The sequence below is a fragment of the Poecile atricapillus genome, chromosome 9 (genome assembly GCF_030490865.1).
Source record: "Poecile atricapillus isolate bPoeAtr1 chromosome 9, bPoeAtr1.hap1, whole genome shotgun sequence".
NCBI lineage: Eukaryota > Metazoa > Chordata > Aves > Passeriformes > Paridae > Poecile > Poecile atricapillus.
Genome location: NC_081257.1, coordinates 21,661,343 through 21,682,983, shown reverse-complemented (window position 1 = coordinate 21,682,983; position 21,641 = coordinate 21,661,343). Strand labels below are relative to the sequence as shown.

At 45.5% G+C, this 21,641-nt stretch overlaps 1 protein-coding gene across 4 annotated transcripts in view; it reads right to left on the bottom strand.

The window, feature by feature from the left end:
* The window catches only part of CHL1 (cell adhesion molecule L1 like), a 126,974-nt gene that overhangs the window by 39,561 nt on the left and 65,772 nt on the right, over window positions 1-21,641 (bottom strand). For all 4 annotated transcript variants that reach the window (XM_058845031.1, XM_058845030.1, XM_058845028.1 and 1 more), the window contains 6 exons: window positions 14,595-14,784; window positions 12,617-12,722; window positions 10,901-11,091; window positions 2,827-2,949; window positions 1,926-2,096; window positions 49-96 (listed from right to left, as the gene is read on the bottom strand). In XM_058845031.1, coding sequence (XP_058701014.1) covers window positions 49-96; window positions 1,926-2,096; window positions 2,827-2,949; window positions 10,901-11,091; window positions 12,617-12,722; window positions 14,595-14,685 — 730 coding nt within the window. In that variant the 5' untranslated portion in view covers window positions 14,686-14,784. The remainder of the gene's footprint in view (window positions 1-48; window positions 97-1,925; window positions 2,097-2,826; window positions 2,950-10,900; window positions 11,092-12,616; window positions 12,723-14,594; window positions 14,785-21,641) is intronic.

Below are 21,641 nucleotides of genomic sequence, written 5' to 3'. Positions count from 1 at the left end.
CTGGAGGAGTCTCAGTTTAAAGGCTAAAAACAGATGCATTCAACTCACCCTTAGTAACAGCAGCGTTAGGTGAGCCTGAGTCATTAGCATGCTTTACTGAAATAAATAAAAATGACAACCAAACAAACATGCAGGGTTGAGACAGAATCAAAAGAAACCATAAATCAAACAAAACAAAACCATGCCCCTCCCCACCCACCCCATTTCTGCCCCAAATGAAAGAAAGAATGAAAAATATAAAATAAAGCAACAGATGAGCAACAGAGTTTGGAAAATACAATGAAAATGCTTTAAAGATTTGTGTTATGCTGAAAAATACTTAATGGGTGATATGATATAATCTGCATTCCATCCTTGCTGTGTACAGTAATAAAAATCACTAAGTATCCAGAAAGAGAAATGTTATAAAATGTATCCATTCTCTTGTTTCCTTTTGCTTATTTTTGTTCTATTTATTTTTAATGCAGTCCCTCACCAGGCACTTGGCACAGAGTGGAGTGGGCAGTGTCAAGCTGAATTTACAGAACCCTTTCAATTCATGCCTCTCATCTTTTCCTGGCCCAAGTCCTGTGGCTTTGATGACAAGGTGGACACACTGAAGTGGGTTTTTGGGCCACTTCCAGGGCTACCAGCAGCCAAAACCCATCTTGTTTTTCTCTAATCTCTGTGTGCATGTGTGGGGGACTGAACCCACTTGAAAAGCCGTGGAGAGCAACATTTAATTTGGATTTTTTTTCTCACAATTATTATCCCAAGATACAATCTAAGCAAGCATTAAACACACAAAGCCACTATTAATCCTTTATCTTTTTATCCCAACAAGAAAACTCTCAAAATCACATATTAAACATGAGGGCTACATTCATGGAGACAAAATTCTCCCTCGATTTTTGTGTAGGCCCAAAAGATCAAGGTTTTAATGAACAACTGGAATCTTTTATTTCCTACACATAAATTCATCACGGAACTGGAAACAATTCTTGTATTTCTGATGCTCCAGGCTGCTCCAGCCTGCCTGGAAAAACCTGGAAAACATCATCCTTCCAACCTCTCTGCTGCAGCTGGACCAAAGCAGGCCTTGCCCAGCAAAGGGGTGGCCACAAAATCCCCAAAACCCAGGGATGTGCCATCCTTGGGGGACCTGCTGGACTCGGGAACAGCAGATTTCCCTCATGCACCCTTGGCTTTCAGTGTGCAGGAGGAAGGACAGGGCAATTCTGGCCTCTGATTGTGATGCCTTGGGATTCCAGCTTTTATAATTTTCACATATTTGTAACCCTGCAGTTCTTTAGTGCAGAACTCCAAACTCCACACCCAGTGCCAGCTGCTGCTTCCCCACTTTGGGCAGACACAGCAATTCCTCTCCAGGCCTGGCAATCAAGGACACCTCACTGCCTCAGGCCCCAGAGATGGAAACAAAAGGGACTTGGGGGCAGCAAACTTGAGCTAAATGACTTCATTACCTGAGCTGGAATTGGAGGATTAACCCCTGACATGTGAATGGACCAAACTTATAATTATCTGAAAAACTCGTGACCGTTCTGGGTGCAGCCCCTGGGAGGCCTCTGAGTGCCCAAGGTGTGCCTATCAAAGGCCTTTAATAATAATAAACCCATTTTATTCTCTCAATCCTGTCCAGCCACTGTTTCAGGTCACCATCCCAAGGCATCAGGTTCTGGAGACCCAGAGGGGACAGGAGAAAGTGACACCTCGGGACGGTGACCTAGAGCAGAGGCTACAGCAAGGAACGCAGGAATTCCCTTCTCAGTGGAACACAGCCCAGAGAACGAGGTTAACAGCACAGGAAATAAACTCAGCAAGGTGTCCTTTGAGAGAGCCAGGGCACAGCTCTGCATGCACAGCTCTGCATGCACTGCTGCCCAGGGAGCTCCAAAACCAACAGCAAACAGCTCAGCCCAACTTACAGCGGGAAACCTTCAGCGTCATCGGCATCTTCTGCACGATGGTCCTGAGCCTGGGGAAGGCTGCAAAGCAGCAATAGTCACTCCTGCTGTCGCTTTCCTCCACGTTGGCAAAGTAGAGATCTCCCTTCAGGCTCATGGAGACCCTCTCATCCTGTGGGATGTGCTGCAAATCTGGCAAGGAAAAGGAAAAAAAGGAAAAGTGGGAACAACACGGGGCTGTTTCAGCAAATGCTCCCCTCATGTGCTTCTTTCCAGGTACAGACAATGAAACTCTGAAGTAAAAGAGGCAGAAAATCCAGCAGAACCAATGGATTGGATGGACCAATTATATACCAATGTCTTGTGATAAAAATAATTTTTATATAAGAATGGATACTTATATAACTGATAAGGAATTAATAATTAAAAAACAGAGTTATTTTGCTTCCCAAAAGGCAGAAATTCCTGCAGAACACAAGTGCTGCAGAATAACGGGACAGAAACCCACAAGGAGCTAATTATATAAAACTGGTGGATTATTTTTCCCTTACCATCATAAATCAATCATCAATTTATGGAAAGAGGAAAACAATGATGAGAGAAATAACACATTGACACGAGCTATCCTCTCTCCTCTAAATGCAGGACTCCTCATCACTGGCAGACTCACCAATATGTAAATTATTTTTTATCTTATATTTAATGAGATGCTGTGTCAATGCATTCAACAATTTAACTTTGGACCATGTAAAACCAGATCTCCATCCTCCATTCTTTAATTCTGTTCTTCAGTATCCAGATATTTCTCCCAAGCACTTTCACAATTACAATTCCCATCCTTGATGAATCTGCAATGAAACTGCTCTGAAAGACAAATACTTTGAGCCCCCTTGTGCGAATTGTGCAAAAGCCATTGACTCACCAATATTCATCCAGTAGATATGCAAAGGGGGGATGCCTTTTGGGGGGTTGCAGTGCAGGATCACAGAATCTCCGTGCTCCACATCCAGAGGCTCGATTTTTTCTTTGGGGAATTTTGGCACACCTGCACAAAAAAGCAAAGAAGTTCCTCTTTTATTGGTGGCTTTTGAAATGTCTCCTTTTGCTTTCCCCTTGATACAGTTTTAATAAAATATTTACCTTTACATCATCCTTTGCATTCTCTGCCTTTAATACCAATTTTAATTTACACAGAGGCACAGATTAATGATGATTTTTACTCAGAGTGGGAAATCCCTGTGCTCTGGGACACTCAGAATAGGAATCCCTTCATTCACAAAGTTCTTGGAGCATCCTATGCAAAGCCAGGCACTGAATGGGGATGTTCAACACTTGTTTGTGACGTCCTGTGCTTTGCTTTGGCTTTACTTGAACACAATTCTTTCCAAACACTTTCTTTAGCTCCTTTGTGCTGTCTGGCAGGGACCACTCAAGGCCACAGGGTCCCTAAGGACAAGGCTGGCACAGAGGGCTGTGCACTGATGGGGCCCCAGCTGCTCCCAGGAGATCAGAAACCAGCCTGGGAGTGTGGAATGTTCTGGGAAGCCTTGGATAAACCACAGTTCCTAAGGATCCACTGCGGGTGAGGACAGACATCAGGCTCGTGCCCGGAGTTGTCCCAGCTCTTCTCCATCTCCAGGATCAGAGGAAGGCTGAGGTGAAGCCTCTGTTGCCTCCTCAGCCACGAATTCCTGCAGGCTCGGGGTGCAGGGACAGGTTTGGCACAAAGCTCACAGGGCTGCTCTGGCTGGGTGTAAATACAGGTTAAACTGTTAATGGATCAACGTTTCATCACCCACAGCACCTGCTGCCAGCATTTTGTTCAAAGCCTGATCCGTGCTTGGCACACCTGGGCAAATTTGGATGCCCAAAATGCCACTGGAGCTCATGTGGGAAAATGGGGAGCAGAGCTGGGCTGGATCCCACCCCAGACTCAGCCTGGAGATGATCACAGAGAAACCAGCCTGCAAAATGGAACCACTCCTTGAAGGAACTGAGCTCAGGCAGTTTCAGGGCTGACGTTGCCTCCTGCTTTCATTCCAGGCAAGTTCAAACTGGCCAAAGTTTCACTTCAGACCAGCATCAACCAGCAAAGTGAGCAGCAATTAAACAGCAAAGGATGGAGAACGTCCTGGCTGTGCAGAGTCAACGTGGCACAGCAAACATCACCTCCCTGGTGCCCAGGTCACGACAGGGAGCTCTGAGAGCAGCTCCACAGCTTGAGACATCAGCAGAGAATCTGCAACATCACAGTGCAGGAGGCAAAGGAAAGGAGAGGGGGAGAAATGCAGGGACAGGACTCTGAGGACACTTCCCACATCTCAGGATTAGTAAACATGAAAAGAAGCAATCACTCCAGTGCTGATTGCCAGAATGCAGACTCTGCAGAGATTTTATCTCCAGGAGGGTTATTAATAGGTTAGGAATTCTTAGGAGAGGCAAAATGCAGCTAATGAGCATCACCCACCCTGTAGGTGAAATTTCAGGTGAAAAAAAGAGCTGCATATTCATATCCAGTACCTTCAGTAACCAGCACTCTTCAAGCCCTGGGAAATTCATCTGCTGATTGCAGAGGTGGAATATTTTCCAGCAGGAAAAAGCCAATTTCTTGATCTAAAGCTTATTTAGTCCCCTAAGCACGTCACTCACAACACAACTTTAAATAAGCTGGATCAGGTGAAGGATAAGGGATTTCTGACCAAACCAATGAGATCAGCAAATGGATTAATTTGGGATCACTTATTTAGGACATTGTGAACCCCTTGTTAAAACCCATTTTTTGCCTCATTTAGCAGAACTACAGCTGGGTTTGTGATCTCCCAGCTGGGTGCCATAACCACTGGGCTCCTCAGTGAATTTGTGTGGCCAGAAATTACAGAATTATACAGAAATTTACAGAGTCCCACCAGGAGACAGTGACAAGTCACAGTCCTGGTGTCATTAGCTGGCAGCACAGACATTCATCTCCAACGTGGGGCCCAGATGTTGGCAGCTGGACTTCACTGGGGGAAGCAGAAATTTGACCCCAAATGTCCTCCACCTCCAACAAGTACTTGACCCAGAGGTGATCAGGGTGTTTGGGTCCTTCCATGCTGGTTTTTTTTTTTGCTTAGCTCACCATGAAAAGCATTGAAAAACTTTGATTTTCATCCTCACAATGGATAAATTTGAATGGTTTAATCCTTGAAGCTCTGCAAGAGATGAAAACTCATGATAAATTCCTGAGCCAAAACATCTGACAAGCATAATTTTTTTGCTGGGGTCCCACTGGTCTCAAAGAGTAGAAAAATACCTGCTTCTGAATTCAGATTTATTAAAAATGAAAACCTTCTGTCACATTAGACTTTGCCTTTTGCACATCAATCTTCAGGACATCTATGCAGGCAGTATTTTGGATCTTTTTGCAGGGCTCTTATGTTCTAATTAGAGGATATTCCAGAATCAATCACCACTGATTTGTGAGCAATCAGAAACGAGCACAGCTGAGTTAAACTCCACAGCACCACACAAAATAAACTGTGCCATGGAAGTGTTTAACATTGTACAGAGTCCTCAGTGCAGCACATGGAGTGAAAAATCCAGTCTCTGAAGTGCTGTCACTGAACCTGCTACATCAATATTCCATGGAATCCCATGAGAGGGGACAGAGAATCCAGCACAGCCCTGGGTGCTGCTTCCCACATATCCACGGCACAGGGGAGCGAGGCCTTAACTTTAAGCTTTCATATTTTTCCCTAGCTGTGTAGTTTTGAGCTTCATACTCAGTGTCAGTGCGCTCTCTTCACAGAACAAGCAGACAAAACAATTCCTTTCCTAGCTTGGCACCCAGGACAAGAACAAAAGCAGAAACAAGGGTGGGCTGAAGAGACAAAACAAGAAGGATGGCACTTCATAACCTGAAGCTGTAATTGGACAATTAACCCTGATACACAGATGGACCAAAACTGATAAAAATGTGAGACCTCGTGGCCAGTCATGCATTTTGTGACCGTTTTTGGGTCCATCTTGGGTGCAGCCCTGGCCAGGCTCTTGTGCTGCCCAAGGTGTGTCCTTTAAGGCCTTTCAGTAAATCCCTGCTTTATCCTGAACTCTGCCCAGCCTCTGTTCTGGGCATCAGGAGAGCAGTGGGATTTAGTGGCTCTGAGAAAGGCTGAGGGGCCAGGAGGGCTCTCACCACACACAAACCATGGGCTGTGAGTGGAACAGCCGTGGGGAACTCCCCATGCTGCACTCCCAACTCCAGCTATGGAGAATCTCCTAAAATCCCACCGTGACACCTCTTCAAATACTCCTGGGAAAGGCTTTGCTGACCAAGGTTTTTTTCCCTGACAAGTCTGCACTCAAAAACCAGACCTGAAGTGCTCTGACAGTGTGAGAACCATGGAAATGGAAGATTATCAGCAGCCAGAGTCATTTGTGCAAGGAGCCAGGATCTGCTTAATCCCTGGGGTGACTCAAAGTTTAATGACTGAGCTGTGCTTGAGACCAGGCTGAAGCACCACTGGCAAATTCAGGGGGGCTGGGAGAAAATCCAGAAAGGAGCCTGAGTGTCTCCTCCTTATCCCTTCAGAAAATGCAGTTTCTCAACCCAAATCAAACAGGAGGGAGACCAATACAGTGCAATAGAAAGGCTTAATTTGAGTTTAGCAGAAATAGAGATTCAGAAATGCAGCAAGCAGAGCTGGGAGCTCCAGTCCCCAACACTGATCCAGATTTACCCAAGGATCTGTTCAGGACACCATGTCCTACAGCTCAGTTTTTGTCCTACAGCTCAGTTTTTGTCCTACTGCTGATTACAGCGACTTCATGCTAAAACTGTATCAATTATGGCAATTTATTCCAGTTTTTGTGAGAATGGAGCCCATTCCATCAGGTATTTTATATGTTTTGGGGTCAAGTGTTGGGAAATTGAACAAAAGCATTCCTCTAGGTAACTTGTCCTTAAGATCCCTGTGTCTTGTTTCTACCAATATCAGGTGTAAAATGGGAGTGAATTCAGGATGGTAAATCAGCAATTAGCAAATACATTGTGAAATTATTGTAAAAAAGCATCACTTGAACCCAGGTCTGGTTTTATAACCTTCCCTGTGGATTCTACTGAAGATTTTCTGGGATAAATGAGAGCTTAGCCTGGTCCATCATGGATAGCCTCATATTTTTCGTTGCAAATAAACCCTTAAAGGATGTAAAAGCGAGGCAAAGCAGAAATACTCAAGAAATTTCTATAACCTCAAAATTTCCAGCTCCTTAGACACTTAAATGAGTATTTAATTATGATTTTTTCATACAGATCTGTATCTGTATCAGCAAGCAACCCAACATTTTAAGGAATCTTAACCATGGCTTGCAGTCCCTGATGTTGAGCTGCACTGAGTGGAGCTTGGGAAGTTTCCAGGGCTCATCTCTGTGCCTCAATTGATATTCTGATCCATGGAGCAGGAGCAGTAGTTATATCTGTAATTTCCATTGCAGCCTTTGAACTGTTTATGAGATATGACCCTGCTTGTTTATGGATTTTTTAATTGCTGCCTTAAATTGAAGAAGTTAACAAAGCCTGGCTGTCAGGAAGAGAGTGGCCAGGAATCCACTCGCTCCCGAAGATGTGGAATGGAATCAGGGACAGCTTTTTTCTGTGTAAATCTCTGTTATCCTTTTCAAAATGATGGCCACAGGCAAGAATCAGAGCCAGCCCAATGATTCAGGTGGCCAGAAAAGCTGCCATGGGTGAAGGTCACTGCCTTAGGAGGGAAGAGGGTTACACTGCACTCCCATCACCTGCAAAGTCTCAGTGAATTCCTCACTTCTGTTTTCTCTTCCATAGAAGCTACACCAAAGCCTTCCCAAAACTGAGACTTTCTACTTCATATCAGCTCAGTGTCTTTTACTGATTTCAGGATATTCACACCTGAGTGTTTGAATATTAACTTAGGTCTGGCTTTCTTTGGGAATTTTGGCGCTAATGTCACTGGCAGAGCACAGCCTGCCACAGGATAATTTTACATTCAGACAATATTTCCATCCTCAGGTCTCTGGTCTTTTGGAGCAACAGCTTTAGAAATACCGAGCATAAATCTTAACTCAGTCTGCCATGAAGAGTCTTTTCCAGCACAGTTAATTAAAGAAGTTTAAACTATACTTCTTCTCTTTCCTCTGGCACTGGGCCTGCTCACTAATTCAAGCAGCAGATTCCCGAAATGCTGGAGGAGGGGAGCTGAAGTCTGTGTTCTCACCATTTAAATTCATTTTCATGCTGAATGTATCTTGTAACAATCTGGCTTTTGTTAGTGCTGCAAACACATCGAGATCCTCAGAGCCCATTCTTCCCCCTCTCCTTAATGTCATCCTACATAGGGGAGGTGGGGTATTTTCATTATGTAGGTGAGATTTAATGATCATTTCTGCTGACATTTCTATTGCTTCCCTGGAATGACTACTGTGAGTAAACAGTCTTTTGTTCTCCTTTTCAGCAGCAGCCTTACAGACCCAGTATTCTGCTTCTGCACTGGAAATGTAATTTATGAAAGAAACTGCCCTGCTCTGCCTCGTTGGGGTTTTCTTCCCTTCCCTGGCACGGTGACTTTGCCAAGGAGCTTTACATCTGACTTGAATGCAGCTGGCACAGCTCTGCCACCTCTGCATCATCATCATGAATGCAGGGAGTGATCTCACATGTACCAGGCTCTGCTTCAAAACCTGGGGGTGAATAGAGGTGATTTATCCCCAGCCCCTCCGTGGCAGGGCCTCATTTACAGCGGATCTGTGCACCAGCACCTCCTTCACTGGGGCACATTTGCAGAGCATCCAGCACTTTAGAGAATCAAAGGTGCCTTCTACTCCTCTCTCAATCCTGATTTAATTTGCAGCCTCTGCATTGCACCCGTAAATGAAAGAACTGATGGCAGAAGAGTTCTAATAACAGCAAATGTGCTTTAAAAGATGTGTGAGTTGGGTAAATCCCTCTAATACATTATCTGTACAATGTTTTGGGGTTTTTTTGCTGGGTTTAGGGCTTTGCATATATTAGCACTTAAATTCCTCTTGCTTTTGATAACAACTGTGTTTGTCACCTCTCCATAGATTCATTGCCATCCACTCCCAATATATTTAATATCTACTTAAGCTACTCCAGACTGTTTTTCATTAAAGGCAAAAATCTCTTCTCTGAATCCAGATTCAATAATCTCAAATAGAGACATAAACTCCTTGTCTTCCATCTTAAGCATCTTTTTTAGTTCAGTAGCAATGGAGAATCAGAATATTCTGCTGCTGGAGGTACAAACATGACACTGAGCCCTTTGACTCCTCTCAAATGTAATGAGTTTGAGATATTTTGCTTAAGAGAAGTTGTATGAACCCCACTGCTCTGTCCAGACTCCAAAGTGAAGAACTATGTTCTGTCTGAAGTTGAACTGCATCACTCTCCTGTCCCTGCCTGAAACTCCAGCTGCCATCAGCTGCCTGTGGAGCCAACACCTCAGTAAACCTCACCTTACTGTCCTAGAGCTTTCTGCAATTCTCCTCTGCTCTGGAAAGCTCTTCCCAAAAACCAGCTGTGAGGTGGTGGTGGAGACTGAAGCACAGAGCAATACCTGGAATCCTGTTAATTCCTCACCAAACACCAAGCTCTGGCATCAGGGATTGCTGTGTGACACATTGCAACATGGAATAGATTTCCCAAGGAAAAAAGAAATCCATAAAACTGGATGGAAGGAAAATAAAGCGTGTCTTTCATGAGGAGTACTCATAAAATGCATTTTGGCAACCTCAGCAGGTCCCTCCCAGCCCAATGTCTTTGTTTTCTACGTGCCCACAGCACCACGACTCTCCCAGCCCTGGCTATGCCTTGAATGCTTCTCAGGATTATTTCCTGTGCTGAAGACAGGACAAAAGTATTTTTTTCATGTTTCTCATAGCCCATTTCATCTGCACTGATCTGCCAGAAGTGTTTTTTGTACAAAAGCAGCCACCTCCTGCCACTGTGGGGCTGAGAAGGCTGTGGATGCATCCCCTGCCACATGGATTCCACCTGAGCATGGAGCTGTCAGATATCTGATAACAAAATACTGCAGGAGCTTGGAAATGCAGGATCTAATCTGAAAAAACCCACTGCACTGCTGCTTTTCTCCATCTCTGCCACTGAACTGCATCATAAAACCTGCTTCAGGTTCTCACCCTGCTCCATCACAGAGCTGGGGAAGCTTCTTGTCCTTTCTACTTCCACTGGGAAGATTCTGCTTCTGATTTTCCTCCTCTCATTTCATATGTTTCAATCCTGAATTTGGAACCAAAATGTGTGCTCATATTCCAGCCTACAGGTGATTAAATGGATTGGTACAAACCAGTTGTTTCAGCTTTGGGACAAGGTTGAATGTTGAACCTGGCTGGGCTGGGTTGGACCCAGTGATTTTAAGAGCTTTTTGCCAACCTTAACGATCCTCTGATTCTATCCATAAATTTCATCCCACTTCTACAAACCTGGTCCTTAGTCCCTCATTTCCCCCTCTGTCCTTCTTCCATGCTAATAGTGGAAGCACAAATTTCTAGGATCAGTAATTCTCCCTGCTTTATTTTTAACCTTGTTTTCCATTCAGTTCCAGGGCTTTATTCTTCTCCCCATCAGTATTTATCCCAAACCCTGAATGCTGCTGACATCAGATTAATGAACTCACAGTTGATCAAATCACTTCCCCTGGAGCTTTCAAACATTTGCATCCATTGCTATTTTGCAGTAATAACCTGTGGGAGTTGATAGTTCAGTGGTCTGAAATCCTGCATCCAGATTTGGTTTCTATCCTCAAAACCAGGAATTAAATAAAACCATTCCAAGGAGAAAATACGACTTTTTCCTTCGAACGTTCACTGAATACAAACAACTCGTGTTTTGCCACGCATCACATTAGTGAGTGGTTCTTTCCCATTAATTTTGAGGAAAGACAATTCTCATCTTAATAATAAAAGTAATAATTACAAATTCAAACCAAAAGCAAAACACTTACTTGGAACAATCAGCTCAATTTCTTCTGACATGGCAGTTCCCAGCACGTTGGATGCAAAGCAGCGATATTTCCCCTGGAAATTGTTGATGATTCCCCGGTTTTGGATCACAAAAGTTCCAGAGTTGTTAGATGTCACTATCCTTGGGTCAGATGATAAATCAAATGGTTTTCCATCCTTGGTCCAGTTAAAGCTGAAAAATAAAAGAAATGTTTACAGTGGGCAGCATTTTGGTATTAACCAGGGGTAAATGTCGGGCCAAGAGGGTTTTACCAGAAGAGGAGGAAAAACTGGATGTGAGAGGAGAGGTGAGAGGCAGAATGTGCTCCTCTGCCTCATGCTGCCTCTCGGGCACATCTCTCCTTCCACACACTCTGCCTGGGGACAGCTGTGACATGAGACAAGAGCTCAGGGCTTGGAGCAAGGACAGTGACAGACAGAGCATCTGGGAAAAGCCACCCAGGACCTGGGGCTTTGCAAAGGCTGTGGCTGCGGTGGAACTGCTGCTTTGGAACAGCAAAGATCCACAATTTCCCACATTTCCCACCCTCCACTGTGGCTGAATCAGAAGAAACTGAGATGATTCCATTGAGTCTCTCCTTGCCATAGAAAACATTTGTAGTTTTGATGCTGCTGGGGAGTGATTTTGATGAATGCTGAAGGAATTGTCGCAGCTCCTGTAGCTGCAATTCCCAGATGCATTGGAATTTACCTAAACTGAGTTAAAATCAGGCAGCTGGAAATTACAATGTAACATCAATTTAGTGGCAGATGTTTCTTTTCTGTTTTAAGAGAATAAATAATGTAAACAAAACTGTTGTTGGCCAAACTGCCTTGCTCCAGGATGGGGGGAATATGGGAACCCCATGCCTAACAGGCACTACCTCATCATTTAAACACACCAGGAAACTTTTCATTGATGCACTGACAAACAGTGGAACAAAGGGAATTTGTTATCATGCTACAAATCCCCATTCAGAGCTCAATTAAAAACTACCACATCGTCTTGATCTAAATAAAAGAATGTCTTTTAAAATTTAAATTGTACTGCAAAGAAAGGAGAAGTGGAGGATTAAAGAGAAAAAATTACATTCAAACCAGCTATTAATTTAGCCCAAACACCATTCAGTGGTGAAAGCCACAGGAGGAGTTTTTACTGTGTTATTATTGCACCCTTGTTAATCACATTTTCATTAAAAATCTTTCTCTTTTCCACACTGGTGTAAAATGCACAGAGCTTATCTTTGGATATTTATCTGAGTAACTCCTTATGTGTCTATTTGTACCATCACCACAGCCCTGCTGATGTTAGGTACAGACAAGGTATCTGATAAAATGCAAATGTGGTGTTTGAATACACTGTTTAATGTGTTTGGGATTTTTAGGGTTGCTGTGGAAGAGGCAGAGGAACAGCTGGGCCCCTTTGATTACCCATCTTTTGCAGCACAACCCACACAAGATTTTTTTTTAAACCACGGGGTGAATTTGGCACGTGCCAGAGAAATGAAACATCCCCCCAGCAAGGAAAACCATGTTGATATCTATTCACAGGGTGAGGGGAAGTGATGGAGCAACAAAAGCTGAACGGCCTGAAAGGAAATCCAAACCTTAACCCCAGTGAGGATGACGAGCAGGTTTTTGTGCAGCAGCTCCTGACAGACACAACAGTGATTGGCAAAGCTTAAAAGCAAACTCAGCTTCTGTTAAGCAGTACTCACGTGGGCTGGGGGTTTCCTCTGGCTTCACATTTGATGGTGAAGTCCTCATCAAAGGGGTAGGCAACCTGGGTGTGGGATTGCTCCGTGATTGTTGGAAGCTGGGAAACTGAACACAAAGAGGAATTGGGTTAAAACACCGTCCCAGCCAAACTGGGCTCCCCTTGAGTGGAGAGGGACAATGGCAGCATCGCGTTATTGCTGCAGAAAGTGAGGCTTGCCTTGGGAAATGATGATCATCACCTCCCTGGCACAGACAACACACTCTGATCACTGGCACTGCCTCGGTGGCCAAAGAAAGGCCTGGCAGAGGGACAGTGCCCACCCTCCTTCCCCTCCAAACCCACCCAGGCCACAGGGGAGCTGGGACCACAGCAGAGCACGGAGCTGTGGCCTGGCAAATGTATTCATAGGTGAGGTCAGTAACTGGATTCAATCCAGACACAGATGCACACACATGAAGTAGCAAACTGCTGCCTCCATCCTGGATCAAATTGCCACAAAACCCATGGACTGCAAGGCTGGTTTAGTACCTGCCCCAGGCTGCAGCTGCATGGTCACGCACAGAGGCTGCACTAACTTCTCATTTTTTCTGAGGGAATTAAAGTGTTGCAAAAGCCTGTGTAACAGAGGAAGGAGAATGTTCCCTGCAGTGGAGCTGGGATAATAGGATCACCCCATTGTTATAAACAGCCAGGAAGAGAATTAAAATGCTCTTTGGGTGCTGTTTAAATCCAGGGAGCTCAAAGCTGGAGTGAGATGCAGTGTCTTGTCACATCACATGGCCTCAAAGCTGAACAAGCCCACCAGCTCTGCTGATCAGAAATAACTTATTATTATAATAGAAAATGCTTCTTTACACCTAATTAAGGGTTAGGTGGTTCCCTTGGGTAGGTTCATAAAAGCAGTGGATGCTCAGAGAGTTTGTCTTGTGCTTTACAGTCACAGCTTCACTTTGGTTTTATTGAAACACAAGGAGCCACTGCAGCTCCTTCCTGAAAAAAACCTAGAAACCTCTACTTCCCAATGTAAATTTGGATAGTTTTACAAAAATATCCTATAAACCTGCTCAGTTGGCTTCCTCTTGGAGCCAGGGCTATTGGCAGGCTCCAGAGTGCTAAGAGCTCATGGCAGATCCACAGGATGCCCTGAAACTGGCCCATGTCCTACTCTGAGATCCTGAAAAAAACCCTAAATTTATTATTCCTTAGGTTTACTTCTTTATTTTTCCCCACCATAATTCATAAACCCTTAATACTGTTGAGTTTTGCTTTGTTGGGTTGTTTGGGTTTTTTTTGCAACTGAAACAACAGAGCAAAATGCAGTTTTCAACCCTCCTGGTTCATTTATGTCTGAAAAATGCAAAGCTCGGGAGGTCTGGGCTGTACTCCAGGCAGAGGGGTCCTCTGGCTTTCCTGGGATTTTCCCTGTGAGCCTCATCCTGTATTTTACACATGTCCTGGAAGCTCATGATCCATGTCAAACAAGCAGTTTGAATTCATCCCAGCTGGTGGGGGATGCAGGAGCTGCTCCCTGGGGCAGGACTGGGAGTGTGAAATCCTTCTCTGGGGACCAACATTTGCCCTGAGACATCCACCTGCTCCTTTCCCAGGTTGGAACAGCAGCTTGCACGACAAGTAAGGAGGGATATACACACATCAAACAAGCTTCAGGGGGATTCAGAGCCAAAATGAGGAATTGAAGTGAAGGACAAACCCAAACCCTCGGAGCTAAGCGTTGTGTTGGATGGCAAACACCAGAGAGACATTATTAGACAACTTTACTGCTCCATTTAAGCAGGCCCAAACAGGACAGCTTAGCTTTTGATCAGACCTGAATTTCCCAAAGGCCACATCGTGGCAAGATTAAATTCCAAATGGAACACAACTGGAAAGGAGGATTTAATATTTTTCCTTCAGGGATAACTGCAAAGGAATACCAAACAAAACAGCAAAGTGCACAGCAAATAGCTACAACTCACCTGATAATGGTATTTCAATAGCTGCTGCCAAACTCAATACAAAGAAAAACAGGCATATGGTGATGCCTTTTGTGCTTAATAGCATCTCCATCACTCTTCTGTAAACAAGGAGTCCAAACAGAATGAGAGATACCTTATGCTTCCGCTCACTGTCACTTCAAATCAGGCACAGGGATGTGAAAGTGGGAGTCTGGTGGAGAGAACAAACAGCAATATTAGCCTGCAATATCAGCCTGGCTCTGACACGGTTATAAAATTAAAGCAATGCTTCAGGTTTGCAGCTAAATAGCACTAAATGGTCCATTTTCCTCTCGCCCCATCCCCTGGCTTCAGGAACAGCCTCTATTTAAATCCTAACATAAAAACACATGCACAAAAGTACAGCTCTATTGTAGCACAGAAGTATAATTATTTTTTTGATGTTTGGCAATTAAAAGTAGGGATGGTTTGGAATATGGTGTATTTGTAATCATTCCAGTTCATAAATTTTACTAATGGGAGTTGTGTAAGTTGGAAAGTAATGTAACAGATCTAATGAGAGAAATTTGGTACACTAATGACCTTGTTCATAAATCTCATTTGTCTTTTATCTTTCATTTATGCTCAAAGAAGGACACAATCTCATTTAGTTCATTACTAGGAACCAGAACATGAAACCTTTGCTTTTCCCCCACAGTCCCAGAACTACTCTACGTGGGTTTTACACATTCCATTAGACATCCTTAGGTTCTGAATTACAAGGCTAACATGTTGTGTAGCTGCGAAAAGGAGACAGATCCAGCTCTAAAGAGCACTTAAGTGAAATTCACTGAGAAGTCAAGGAGAGAATTCTGATTTAGATCAAAAATCAGGAAGAAATCATTCCCTGTGAGGGTGGGCAGGGCTGGCACAGATTCCCAGAGCAGCTGGGGCTGCCCCTGGATCCCTGGCAGTGCCCAAGGCCAGGTTGGATGGGGCTTGGAGCAGCCTGGGACAGTGGAAGGTGTCCCTGCCATGGCAAGGGGTGGGAGAAGATGATTTTTAAGGCCCCTTCCAACCCAAACCAGTCTGGGATTCTGTGATTCTGCAAATGTGGGTTCAGGGAGGATTCCTCAGATACTGAGGATTCATCCACGGTACCTGAGTGAATTATTAACCAGCACAAGCTGTGTTTAGCTGTGCACCCCCTAAGAGAGCTAAGGGACATCAGTGTCAGGAGAATGCAGACCTCAGTTGTCAGGATAACTTTGATAAAACACGTGCAGGAGCCACGGGCTGAGCAGGCAGCCCAGCCTGGCACGGCCTGGCCATGGCCTGCACCAGGGCAATCCGGCTGAGCCTGCCTCACACACAGCTCTCGGATCTTTGCACATCCCACCCCGTTAATCCAGGGATCAGCAAAGCAATCCCGGGATCACGGCTGGCGTGGGGACAGCAGGAGGTGGCACTGGGGATGGCTGGGCTTGCCCAGCACAGCTGGAGCAGAGGCCGAGCTCAGCCACACCGCCCACAGCCTCCAGTGCCTGGGGGTTTTCTCCTCGTGGCTGATTTTCCCTACAAGCAGAGGTTTCCCTTTCCCCCAGCACATTCCCTCTCACACGGGCTCGGAGATGAGCACAGCCTGTGCTGCAGCCCTCCCTCCAGGGTGAGCCCTGTTCACACGGTCACCAGCCCACCAAAACTTCCCGGGAGTTCACATCTGTGACACCAAAATCCCCGGCTGAGGATTGAAATTGGCCAACGAGGGGCAAGCGACAGACACGATAATCACATAAGCCTCGTTTGTTTGGAAATGAGGCTAAAAACCAGATGTCTTTTAAGTATCTTAGGCCCAGAGTATTTGCTGATGGAAGAAGCTGACTAATCTGCTTAGTGCCCCTCTCTGCAGAAGGGCACTGGAGGGGACAAGGGCAGGGGACAGGCTCAGCTGGTACCCCCAGGCTATCCTGGGTGTAAATCAGCCACAATCAGGCAACACCAGTAGTTCTGTTTGTCGATATTCCCTCAGTTTGAGTTCTCCTGGCTCTGACTTGTGAGCAGCAGAGCTTTCCAAAGCTCAGCCTGTCAAAACCTGGGCTGTGTGACAGCCAGGGGGACACACGGGACACGCAGCAGCCCCAGCCAGCAGCCACCTGATGGCTGCTGTCACTGCAGGATGGGGCTGTCCCCCTCCTCACCTGCTCCTGGCACACGCCCAGCCCCAGATCTGTGCCATGGAGGTAAAACAGATGCTCTGACAGAAATCCCTCTGGATGCAGAACTGCAGTTTAGGCTCATAAAAACCTGACCAGCCTTGCTGCCTGCAGATGGTGGGCTGGGGGCAGTGAGATCCTCCTCCCCCCCATCTGCTGACAGCTCTGGGGACAGGAGCAGGCAGGTCAGGATGGCAGCCAGAGGCGGGGGAGCTGGGATTACAGGAGGTGCGCAGCTTGCTAAGGTCACAGCAAGTTTTGTTTTAGATGAGTGTCACAAAGCATTGTAAAAATTCAGATTAAATTCAAGAAAAAGACAAGAGCACAGCTCAGTTCCTTAACCAAACCAATTAGCTCGCACCTTTTTTTTTTTTTTCTTATTTTTTTTAATGAAGTGCCAGAGCAAAGCAGCAATGTTCCAAGCAAGCAGGATATCCTTCATCATGTGCTACAGCCCGACTTGCCTCTGCAGGCTGCTGTAATTAGTCGGCCTGTCTAGCACCTCACTCCTGTTCCCTGGCTTGAATACTAATGCTGACAGCACCAGCATTTGGAAGCAGCCAGCACAGGGGGACCAGCAGTGATGGACTTGTGCACATCCTGCAGGTAATTCCACTTGGAAACCTCCCTGCGGCCGTGCTGGACCTCAGCTGGATTATTCTGATGGGTTTCCACGAGGTGCAGCCCTGGGGTGATGTGAATCAAGCAAGAGGTTCTTTGCAGAGATATTTACCTCATGCCAACCTCCCAGCAAGACAAGCCTCCTGCTCCTATGGCTGTTATCCCTGCTGGAGTAGCAGAGGCAATATCCTGGCTGTGACAGTGATTATGGAATGCCAGCACCTCACACACATCTCCCCTGACGTGCCCCACTCGCTGGTCCCTCCTGTGTGCCCTGTTCTGGGTGCTGCTGGAGCTCAGCACGCAGCCAGGTGAGGCACATCCTCCCTGCAGGGACCTGGGCCAAGCTCTTCACCTTTTTAAGGTGACATTTAGGCAGGGCTGCCAAGCTTTGGCTGTCCCACCAGCCCCCAGGTGAAACTGCTGAGATCCTGATTAAATCCCCGACCTTCCCTCACCTCCAGCACCCAAAACACCCCGAGCCCTGTCCTTGATGAACAATATCCCCCAGACAGCCCATCCATCCCTCCTGGCTCCAGACACAGCCACACACCCAAACTTTAGGCAGCACAATGTCTCTTTCTCTCCAATGATGATTAAACTCCAAACCCAAACGTCTCAACGTGTGCCAGTTCCTAGCAAATGAACAATTTCGCTGCCTAAGTAATTTGGAGCAATGACTGGGGGAGCTGTGCAGGCACTTGGCAGCCGTGGGCAGGTTGTGGTCTCACTGGTGCCAAAGCACAGCTCTGTCCTTGGGGTAGGAGAGTGCCAGGGACCCACTTGTAAAATCCTGACCTTGGGGAAATCATCAGCCCTGCTCTCCGAGCTGGGTCAGGCCCAGAGTCCTGCTTTTCACAGAATTACAGGATGGTTTGGGTTGGAAGGGGCCTTAAAAATCACCTTCTCCCACCCCCTGCCATGGGCAGGGACACCTTCCACTATCTCAGGTGTCTCCAAGCCCTGTCCAGCCTGGCCTTGGACACTTCCAGGGATTCAGGGACAGCCCCAGATGCTCTGGGCACCCTGTGCCAGGGCCTGCCCACCCTCCCAGGGAAGGATTCCTTCCCAATATCCCATCCATCCCTGCCCTCTGGCAGTGGGCAGCCATTCCCTGTGTCCTGTCCCTCCATGTCCTTGTCCAAAGTCCCTCTCAAGCCTTCTTGTAACCCCACTTCAGGTACTGGAAAAAAATTTATAAAACCTCCCCCAATTCCTTTTTCCCAGGAATTCCACATCCTCCTTTGTTCCCACGTGGACTCAGTGCAGCACCACTTGCACCAGGGACGGGGGCACCAGATTGCCCTAGAAAACCTTTCTTCTGCACAACAAATGAACACATTTGCTACAACAAATGTTACATTTGCAACCCCTCCTCTCCCTTCTTCTTTACCCATCCTTCTTCTCTTTCCATCTTTCTATTTGCTTTTCTCTGCCCCAGGCTTAAGTCAAGTAATTTGAATTCACTGCAAATACTAATCTGTAGTTCCTTACCTGCAATTCATTATTTACTGTGCTGTTCAGTTAATAGTAAATACTGATTGCTCTAAGGACATCTCATTTGTTTGTTTAATGAGCTGCCTTTAGCTTACACTGAGCAAATCTTTCAAACTATCAGTATTTCCAAGGAGCAGTGGAGTTCCAGATTCTTTTATTATATCCCCTTGCTTCCAGAAGGATGTCATAAAAATATTGGACAACCAAACAAGAGAAAAAGATTAAATTTCCATTTATCTCATCAACCTAGTGAACAATTTTCCCTACATGTAATTACTGCATTAAAATTGCTCATAAATAGCAGCAGGATGACAGCCAAAATTCCCAGATTACGGGTCTACCTCTTCCAAGAGAAATTATAATGCACTACTAAATATGCCATCAACCTCAGCTCTTTGGTTCCCTCTTCAAATGTTTCTTGTTTAAGTCCTGTACAGCACAAATCTTGAGGAAAATAATGGATCCCCACAGCTTAACACTGGTGCATCCCTTGGCTAAGCTTTTCATTAGCTAGAACCAGGTCTAATTTCTCAGTGACACATCACAGGACTGGTAAATATTTGTAATTAGAAATTGCAGCCTCCTGTGTGGTCCCAGTTATGGAACAACAGGAAAAAAAACTCTGGGGGAAAAAAAAATGCTTTCTGGTAGGAAAAAATAAAAGTTTGGTTGTTTAATGATTTCACATGGAATTGTTAATGTTGGAAAAGATGAGTTCAGTGCTACAGAGCACAGGGGCTGCACTGAAAAGCCTTCCAGCAAGTGGGGAATAGAAAATTCACCAAAAATAGAAAATTCAGGTAAGGAAATGTGCTCCAAAGTGTTTCCAGAGCAGCTCCCAGAAGAGGGATGACAGCTCTGGGATCCAGGCAGGGTCCTGGGGAGCTCAAAGAATGAATCAATCCCCTCAATCAATCTCCTCTGAGCTCTGCCACACCTCAAGGAGCTCCCTACTCCACCGATTATCAGGGAAAGGTGGAGATTTACATTTCTGCTGTAAATGTACTGCACCAGTTTTTATGCAGACAGAGATCCTTTTTTTCCCTTGAAAACCCCACAATGTGTGGAGTCACTCGAGAGTTTAGAAAAGAGAGGGAATATTCATAAGGACCCCATTTTAGTTCAAGTGTCAATTTGCCCATTGCTTTTCCCCTAAAAGATTTTTGACATCCCAGTGTCAGTTCCAGGCAGAAGATAACCTTCACTTGACTCTTCCCCAATCACCTATTTTGGGATGTTGTTGGTTCTTAAAAAAGCAGCCCATGATGCATATGCTGGAGGTGATTAAAATAATCACCCAAATCAGAAAGCTGCTCTTCCTTCCGTGGCAAAGTATTTCCAAACACTCTGCAGCACACAACAGGCACAGAGGGATTTTGGTTTTAGATGCAATTCCACTCTCAGGAGGTTCAGTGAGAAAAGTCCATGCACTATTTATCTTGCCAAGGACTTCATAAACATCATCAGACAGCACATCCAAAGGAAAAGTTTTCAGTGTAGTTACACAACTTCAGCATTATTCCACAAAATTTATGTGTTTCAACTATGATTGCAACTATTGCGCCTTCCCAATTTTGTAATCCATCAATCTTTCAGCTCCCAAACCTAAAAACCACTCTGAAAATGGAATGAATATAATTAAAAAATAAATATGTACGCAAAGCTGTAGCACAATGTAGCAGTAAAGCATTCCATTCAATAAAGAGTGCACTGGAATTCACTTCCCTGGGCCAAAGTTTTAAGGAATAAAGAAGGAATTTGGGAGGCCAGCTTGCCAGATGCTGGCTGTCTGGGAGAGCAGGTCAGTTGTGGGCTGGGCAGGGTGACAGACGGTGCTGTCCCCTGGCTGGCTCAGTTGGATATCAGCCTCTGCTGATTCTGTGGAAACTCAATTTCTGGTGTTTGTGTCAGAGATCTCCCCTGAGCTGAGGGGAAGCAAGAGGTACACGAGCATCTTGGAATCCAGAACTTTTACCAAACTGATCTAGAGTTCAGTGGACCAAAGATACCTTCTCCTGCACCAATAGGTAACCTGCTGCTTCTAGAGAAAGCAAATAATTTGCAGCTTTTGCATTCCTATGATTTTTTTCCTTTGCAGCCTTTATATTACACAGGACCAGGCAGCCAGCACCAGCTATCCCTTCTCACAAATGCTCCCTTATCTGCTCCCAACAAAATCCTGAAGTGCAATCCCCTCAAGTCTCATCAGATCACGCCCTGTGCTCTGAAATGTTTTAAAAGCCAGCAATAAATGATTTCTCCTGGTCATCCCTGTGCCCACATAATGGCCCAGCACCTGGGAGAGCTGATTTAATTGGCTTGGTCCATCTGGCAGCTGAAGCACTGAGTACAAGAACCACATTTGTTAAAGCCTTGCTTGGCTTTTACACACACCCAGGGGTGGAAAGCTGGAGAAATGTGGTTTGTAACCTGCAAAGACACTCAGGAGCCCAGGTTTGCCAGCCCCACAGACCTGCTGGAACCTCCAAATGCCTCTGAGCAGCACTTGCAGTAAAGTGTCCCAAAAAAATCCAGGGTGGAAATCAATGCCTGCTTTAGCCTCTTCATGGCAAAGGAACAAATGTGAACTGTGCCACTGGGTCATTGCTGATGATGGATAACTCATTAAACTTTAGTGATGGCATTATTGACACGGCTCTTCCCAGTAAACTGAGATAACCTGCCTCGTGGTCACTCCTTCCAGCAGGAGCACACAAAGTGCAGCCAAATTCTGCCCTTGTGGATGCTCTGACATATG